This window comes from Phalaenopsis equestris, unplaced genomic scaffold (assembly GCF_001263595.1).
Source record: "Phalaenopsis equestris unplaced genomic scaffold, ASM126359v1 Scaffold000421, whole genome shotgun sequence".
NCBI lineage: Eukaryota > Viridiplantae > Streptophyta > Magnoliopsida > Asparagales > Orchidaceae > Phalaenopsis > Phalaenopsis equestris.
Window position 1 is genome coordinate 737433 of NW_018164862.1, and position 8814 is coordinate 746246.

Sequence of the window (8814 nt, forward strand, 5' to 3'; positions counted from 1 at the left end):
TGAATGAACATATTAGGTTTTGTACAATTCTTTCCCTAGCTGTCTGTCTCGAGGGGCCTATGCATACAGAGACCAAAAGCTCACATCTGTCGGGGATCGCGATGAATGGTGACCCACAAGCTCTCGGAGATCTCTGTAACATAGTGTGGGGACGCAGTGCAGATGCAGGGCGGCTAGCTGGGACGCAATGCGGGGCGCACGAGATACAATCACAAATGGAGTTGTTTAGAAGGACGCAATATAGTTGCGATAAAAGGGCGCTGAGAGAGACACGATATAGTTGTGAATAGAGGCGACCCAATATAGTCACGTTCAGGGGCGTTGTGAGGGACACAATTCAGTCTTGATCATAAGCGTTGAGAGGGATGCGATAGAATCACAATTAGTGGCGTTGAGAAGGCAGCGGAGGATTGTAACTTCCATAGATCCATAGCTCCCATCCTGTTTCAAATCCTTCATGACAAAATTATGTGGGGCTGACAAGGGGACCAAGAGTTGATCGCGTATGTGAGCGCAGCTTTTAAACCCCCAATCCATAGCTCCCATCCTGTTTCAAATCCTTCATGACCGAATTATGTGGGGCTGACAAGGGACCAAGAGTTGATCGCGTATGTGAGCGCAACTTTTAAACCCCCAGCTTACAAACACAAAGGATCAAATTCACGTGTGATTTGTGTGACTTAGGCTTGAATCCTTGTGATTGAGGATGTTAAGAAACATAGTTATTGCGAGAGGTAAATGATTGAAGTTTCAGGGGAAAATAGATCCTGAGGTTTTCAAAGGTCTTGGTCTGGCTCATAAAGGAGAGCTAGCATCTCAACAGAAGCAATCATCTCAGCACGTACTCCGATGCAGGTGAAACTAGATCTCCCTCCTATGAATTTGAATCTTGATGGATCGGCCACGTATCTAAGTTGGTCGAGTTGGATCCATGCTACTGTAATAGGGCTGACGGGAGTCAAGGCTGAGGCAGAAGGCGACAATGCTGAGGGGGATGAGTTGAGGTCACACACGCCTTACTTTACACCTTGCTTCTCAACTCACTGGTTCTATTGATGGCTTCAGCAGTGGATGACATTCAAATGGTGAATGACAATTGGGCAAAGTTGAAGGGGACTTATGCTTGGATTGAGAACCACAGGAGGATGTTCCATATTCAGCGTGAGATAGAAACAGTGGTACAAGTTGATAAATCGATTCAGTAGTAGGAGATAAATCCAGAGCGACTGTGGGCAGATCTGGATCAGCCGTCTCATAAGAGTTGGTAGCAAATGATGTAATGCCAACCCTATGGTCCTATTTATAGGGCTCATTGAGCATAAAACCCAAAGGAGAGCTGGTTATTAAATTAATTTTCTAAATTTTGGTGCCACTCTATTATTTAGTAATTTTTTTGTCTTACCATTATCAAGGAGCAGAAAAACTCATGAACTAACATGTACACATCGAAACTGTCTGCACTAACCTTAAGAGGATCGAGCGACTGAGAATGATAATCAGACAATTGAAGTCCCGAACTGAAGAGCATAAATTTAACCAATCCATCTAATGACCGACTGCTCGGTTGAGTCGACCGACAAATAATGTCGATAAATCCAATCAGTGGACCTTGCTTACGGTCTTAGCTATCTAGGATTCTCGTAGGGCTGACCAATACTAATCGACCGACCATTTCCCTCGACGGGAGTAATCTTCATGCGACCGACCGCCTTGATCAGCCGAGCTCAACGCATATACCAATTGATAGTCGTTGTACTTTACTGAAATTTTAAATGTAAATCTGACATTAATTTAGCACATTAATTGCATTTAGGGCGGTTACCATAATCGTTCCCTCATTTCAATTATTGTACAATCAGGCCCCTATAAATACAAGGTCAAAAGATGAATAAAGTACTGTCCCCCCAAATTCTCTATCTGCTCTACTCTCTCATTCTTCTTCTCTCAGCTTTAACTCTCGAGACATGTGCTTTCAAAAGACAATTTAGGATCCAAAATAACAACATAGGCTATTTAGCTTATAAGCTTTTTTCAATGCTTAAACTTGTTGATTTTATCTATAGGCCATTGAGGCAATACTATGACAATACCACTACATTTTATTAGCTAAAAATTATGTAAGTGGGAGACAAAATAACTATATATTATATAAATTATAAAATTTGTTGTCAATTTAAAACTTGTTAAAACAAACAATGTGGCATTTAGTATAGTATAATTGTGTTGATAATTGCAGATCCTTGACCAAGATAGTACCATCAAAGTTGTCCAGAGACTATTTGCAACTCTCCAACTCCAATATATAAATGTGTAATTGAGTTATCCTTTCAATTTTAATATAATTTTTAATATCTAAAGCTCAATATTTGAAATTATCTTCTCTTTTTAGTTATACACCTAATATTTAGAGCAGTCATGAATTTATTCATAAAGATTTATACCAATTAATATGATGCATTCATAAAAGAGAATATTACATTTTATAAATGGAAGATAATACTTAATATAAAGGATTTGCTGCTATGACTTCTTTTAATCTTCTGGTAGAGTTTAAGATTTAAAAGATATAATGTATTTATATGATAATAAGTATGAAATTAAGTTAAATAGGACATGTGGGAGAATGTCAATCAAGATGGAGTTTGTTAGGAATTATAATAGGAAATAATTTATGTATGCCTGTAAGAAATTATGAGGAATAAATTATTTCCTTAGATTAATAAGATATTTACTTTTTTATCAGGAATAAATTATTTCCTTAGATTAAGAAGATATTTACTTTTTTATCTTATATTTATTTCCTTGAATTATGAATTATTTGTTTTCTTATTCTATGTTATTTCATATATCTCCTAATAATTAATATAAATTGATTATTGGAGATATTAGGTGATATATCTTTCTCTTCATATCATTTCCTTTTAATTATTTTTTCTATTATAATATTCTCATAAGGGTTATTTATACTCTCGTTCATATCAATGAAACAATTTTGTATTACATATTATTTTTAGTTTCAACATAATATCATAGCAAGAGTTCGTACTCTAGCCACCGGTGACTATTTGAGAATTGTCGAACTCCATTGTTGTCATCTTCTATGCAGAAATGGAGGGACACTCATCTTTGTATTTGAAATAACGATTTTTTTCTTCTCCTCTCCCCAAATTCTGAAACCCTCGTCGGCTTCGTGGAGGAACCCTCGGGATAGTGTGATACGGTCAAAATTGGAGCTAGCTGGGAAGTTAACCACGGGATCGCGACGTACGGAGACCGCCGTAACTCCATCTTTTTCCTCCTTTCACTCCGCTCCTACCCAAAACCATTGAGAAAGTTCCACACGCAGCAAGATGGAGAGGTCATCCACTCTCCTCGTCCATTTTGATAAGGGCACCCTAACACTGACAAACGAGATCAAGTTGGCACTTGAGGGAAACGACATCGCTGTCAAGATCGATGCCATGAAAAAGGTTGTCATGCTTATTCTTAAAGGCGAGCCCCTTCAGTGGCTTTTCATCACAATCGTCCATTACGTACTTCCTTTTGAGGACCACACGATCCAGAAACTCCTCCTCGTTTACCTCGAGATGATTGACAAAACCATCGATGCCATGAAAAAGGTTGTCATGCTTATTCTTATAGGCGAGGCCCTTCCGTGGCTTTTCATCACAATCGTCCGTTACGTACTTCTTTTTTAGGACCACACGATCCAGAAACTTCTCCTCGTTTACCTCGAGATGATTGACAAAACCAACTCCACCGGCCGCGTCCTACCGGAGATGATCCTCATCTATTAGAACCTTGTTGAAACACATGACATGCAAAAATCAAAATTCAGTCAAGCCTGAATCTGACAAATTCGATAATCCGAACGACCCCTTGACGAAGCACATGCAGACAAAACTCAAATTTTAGCCAAGCTTGAATTTTGAGTCTTCTTATAGGCACTGCAGAAACTGCAGTCAAAAGACAAACACAGTTGTCTACTTGTCGAAACACATGACAGTTAAAACTCAAAATTCCGCCAAGTCTGAGTTTGTGTCTTCCTACAGGAATTGTAGAAACTGCAGTCAAAAGACAATCAAAGTTGTCTATTTCCGTACAAACTCATCTGCATCATTACATGTAGGAGCTTTCAGTCTACTTACAGACACTGCATGAACTGTAGTCAAAACAATCAAAGTTGTCTACTTCCCTGCAAATTCCCTGCAGCAGTACTACTATGAGTTTTTCGTCTACTTACAAAAACTGCAGGAACTGCAACCACTACTGTCTACTTACCTACAAACTCTCCTGCAGCATTATCTGTACGAACCTTCCGTCTACCTACGGACACTGCAGTAACTGCAGCCAAAGACAACCGCAGTACATGATAAATATTTCAAGTTCTACTTCACAGGATTTTTCTTGTTCATTGTTTGATGTTTTCAAATTCAAGTTGAACGTGATTTTCAACCATGTTTCAACTTGATGGTTGAACGTGATTTTCAACCATGTTTCAACTTGAGGGGGAGTGTTAGAAATTATAATAGGAAATAATTTATTCCTATAAGAAGTTATGAGAAATAAATTATTTTCTTAAATTAAGGAGATATCCTATACTATATTTATTTCCTAGGATTAAGAATTATTTGTTTTCCTATTTTATGTCATTCCCCATATCTTCAATTCCTTAATATGAATTGATTATTAGAGATATTAGGTTATATATTTTTATTTCATATCATTTTCTTTTTATTATTTTTCCTATTATAGGATTCTTGTAATGATGATTTATACCCCGTTCATATCACTGAAACAATTTTGTATCCCATGCCTCTATTTTAAGAGCAGCGATTTCAAAATAAAATCATTATTATACTTAGTTAACGAAAATAAACATATATTTTAGCTAGTCTAACACAAAAATTATGAAAATATGCATCAATGCCATAAAATTAATCACATATCTTATTGGCAACAAGATGCGCCAAACAGCAAAGACCGAACCGAATTCTTTTGAATTAAAAACTAAATTTGACTAATTTTAACCAATAACTAATTCAGCCCTATGGGAGATAAACAGAACGGCCAAATTTAGCTACATTGACCATCCCCTTCCCGCGGCTGTTGTTCCCGTTCCTCCATAAAATCTCATGGCATCTCTTCGCTTTAAATCATTCCCGCATCTTCTTCTCCTTGATGCTTCCCTTAGCTCTAATCCCTTCCACGTCTTCCACCTCACAACCCAACCGCAGCAATGGCAACCCTGCGCTCCGGCGTCCTCCTCAAGCTCTTTCGAGACATGGAGTCTTCATCTTCCTCCGACTCAGACATCCTCCCCGCCGACTTTTTCTCCGACGAAGACAATGGCGATGACCCCGCCATTCTACAAGTGACCGGCATCGTCCCTGCCATAACTGACTCCGATCTCTACCCTGATCGAGGGTTTTATCTCCAGGTCTCCGATTCTTCGCACTCCACTTACGTCTCCCTCCCTCCGGGCCACGACGATCTCATCCTCAGTGACAATCTCCAGATCGGGCAACTCATCCTCGTCCGCCGCCTCGAAGCTTCGTCTCCTGTTCCCATCCTCCATGACCTGCAACTCATCCCAGGCCGGCATCCCTTACCTCATCACACGGTAACCATAACTTCGCCTGCAACGTGCTCGACGATTTGCCGAGCAAGGACGCCAGAGGGGAAAAATCGAGAGCAGCATTCTGCGAGCACGTGGAAGATGGATGGGAGGAAGAATGAGAATGCGACGCTGCATTCCAATGCTTGTACAGGTATGACGGCACAGAGGAAGGAATTGGAGAGGGTTTCCTCTGCCTTGAAGCAGCCGATGAAAATGGGGGCTTCACGGGTTGATGAAGAGAGTGACGAGTCAGATAAGTCATCAGTTATTACTACCATCTCCAGCTCTGCCTCGCGTTCTTTTGTGTCTATGATTCCGATGCCAAAGACGGTGAGAAAGATCTGGGAACCGAATGAGGGATTGAAAGATAGGCAACGAGAGGATAAACCTATCCTCAAAACGCGAAGTTCCACTGTAAGTAGATCCTTTATTGTTATAATTTTTCATTGTGAGAGATTATTAGGTATATATTTTAATCCTATTAAGCCGAAAACAATGTTAAAAAAAAAAACATAGGATTTATAGATTTGGGTGTTTTGGACTAACACAACAAAGTGTATAAAAATTTCATAATATAGACAAGTACATAAACTTAGCGTCTCAAGGGATGAAACCTAATAAGATATTGAAAAAGTTATTCAAAATTATTTGTATAGATTTGACACATCAAAGTACTTGGTAGAGATGATAAAAAATGTTGATTTATAATGCCAATCTCAAATAGTTGGCGTAAGGATAATGATCATGATGGTAAGAATGCTCCATAAGATAAATAGCTCTTCTTAATTAGAAGAAATTCAATTTAAAGAGGTATCAATTCAATACATAAAGATCATCATCGGAAAGTAAAACTTGAAAAGTTTTTTAATTTAAATTGAAATCCACCTCTTTAACCTCCCATAAATAAAAGACCTAAATATGGGATTTATTATCCCTTGTGAGTTTTGCATCAGTGAGTGGTGCCTTCATTGGGGTAAGAGGAGTTTGTTGGGAGATTTTTGAAGAAAAAAATTGTAAAGTTTTGGAGAAAAAGGAAGATAGAGATTGAAATGAGAAAATGGATTACAAAAAATGGCAATATTGAAGTTTCACCCTAATAAGCTAAAAGCACCATTTTAGTTGAAAATTTTGTGGGGATTCCATAAAGACATGGGAAGCATGCTTTCATGAAGCCTTTGAATGGGTAATTTTTGGTAGTACTTTAATCACATTTTGTATACTCATACACAGCCTTTGTGGGCTAATATGAGAATTAACTAGCTTCATGGACTTGGATGGCCCAACTTCAAAGATTCAATCATCCTAATGAGCTAAGCACACCTGCTGAAGTGGCCTGATTGTGCCCACCTGCTCAAGTGGCTTGATCATGCCCACCCGCCGAAGTGGCCTGACAAAGCTCTTATCTCTTTTGGGATCATTTGACTGTTGAAAAGAAGGTCATCATTACGAAACAGACTTTTGCCCACACCTATTTAAGAGCTGTCAAACATCCAGTCTTTGTCATTTCAATCAGGACTTCATGGACAAACTTGCTATTATACGACTTGTAGTTTAATACTCTTTTCTCTTTTTCTTTATGTATGGGATCCAAAGGAAGGCGAGGGAGGCTTCCAATCCAATTCTCCAAAAAAACATAACTCTTTTTCTAGGCCATTCTTTCTCCCAAGAGAATCAGGAGAGAATTTGCAAACTCGAGCCTAGGAAGCACTTCCACCCTCTTAATTCTTCCTCACATTCCCCCAAAAATAAGGTCCATCCTAGCTTGTATGAGCCCATAAAAAATACGGGTCCCTGTGTCTTAAAAGGATTCAACACATTGATTTATAATCTATCTTAAGTTATTTTTCTTTTAGTAATTTTAGAGAGATTTAGACCTTTTTTGTGATAAGAGTAGGTGCACTAAGATTAGGGAAGAGTATTTCCTTATGCTCTTTTTTATTATACACTAGTATAACTTCTCTGTAGTAGGTCAAATCCTTCTCCATTGTAAACATAGTTTTATTTTAGTCGAACCACTTAAATCTTAATATGCTTTGTTGGTGTTTCATCTATGGTGATTAGTTTATATTCTCATCACATTGGAGCCATCTAACAACACATTGGAGCTATCTCTTTGTTGGAATGGAAAAGCTTTTAGGAAATGACAAAGGCTAAAAACACAACTTATGGAAGAAGCTTCACTCTTATTTAACACCTTTACTTGACTTGATACAAACTCAAAGACTCCACCCCTATTTATACTAGTGGCACCTCCTAAATTAATGGCTAGGATTGTGCCACCACAATTACAATCCAATGGTTACAAATAATTCCACACCTACCACACAATAATTCAACACCTACCACACCTACCACACCTACTACACAATAATTTCATACCTACCACATATTCTAGAATAAGCTTCTAGAAATTAAGCTTTATTTAAACAACTAAAACCAAGTTTATATTTCAACACCCCCTCTTAAACTTGATTTTGTGACTCCAAGCAAACTTCTCATTTTAATAAAGTCTTCACTCTTCAGCGGCTTGGTAAAAATATCTGCAACTTGGTCTTGAGACTTCACGTACTGCACTTGTACCTCCCTTCTTTCGATGCATTCTCTGATGTAGTGATAACACTTTTGAAGCCAAATTGCATGACAAACACATGAGGTTGCAGTCACGTACTCTGCTTCGCAAGTAGAAAGAGTGATAATTGGTTGTTTCTTTGACATCCAAGTGAAAGCAGTGTCTCCTATGAAGAACACGAACCTTGTAGTGTTCTTTCTATCATCCATATCTCCAGCCCAATCACTGTCGCTATATCCTACAAGCTTGAAATTGTTGGATGATGAGTAAAATAAGCCAAAATCAATTGTACCTTTGATATAGCGCATAATTCTTTTAGCAGTTTTCAGGTGGGTAACAATTGGAGTCTCCATGTAGCAACTAACAGCATAAAGAATATCAGGTCTTGTGCATGTTAAGTAGCGCAAACTTCCAACCAAATTCTTGGAAAATGTTGGATCAATTCTTTTTCCCTCATCAAACTGTGATAGCTTGACTCCACATTCTATAGGAGTTTTTATAGGTTGGCTATTCTCCATCTTGAATTTCTTCAATATCTCCCTTGCATAACCTTCTTGTGAGATGAAGATCCCATCTTCCATTTGCTTGACTTCAATGCCAAGGTAGAATGCCATGAGCCCAATAT

At 38.3% G+C, this 8814-nt stretch overlaps 1 protein-coding gene across 1 annotated transcript in view; it reads left to right on the forward strand.

Moving 5' to 3' along the window:
- The first annotated feature begins 5069 nt into the window (after positions 1–5069).
- LOC110027210 overlaps positions 5070–8814 on the forward strand; it is a 10151-nt gene continuing 6406 nt past the window's right edge. The window contains exon 1 of the mRNA XM_020728542.1: positions 5070–6034. Coding sequence (XP_020584201.1) covers positions 5240–6034 — 795 coding nt within the window. The 5' untranslated portion in view covers positions 5070–5239. The remainder of the gene's footprint in view (positions 6035–8814) is intronic.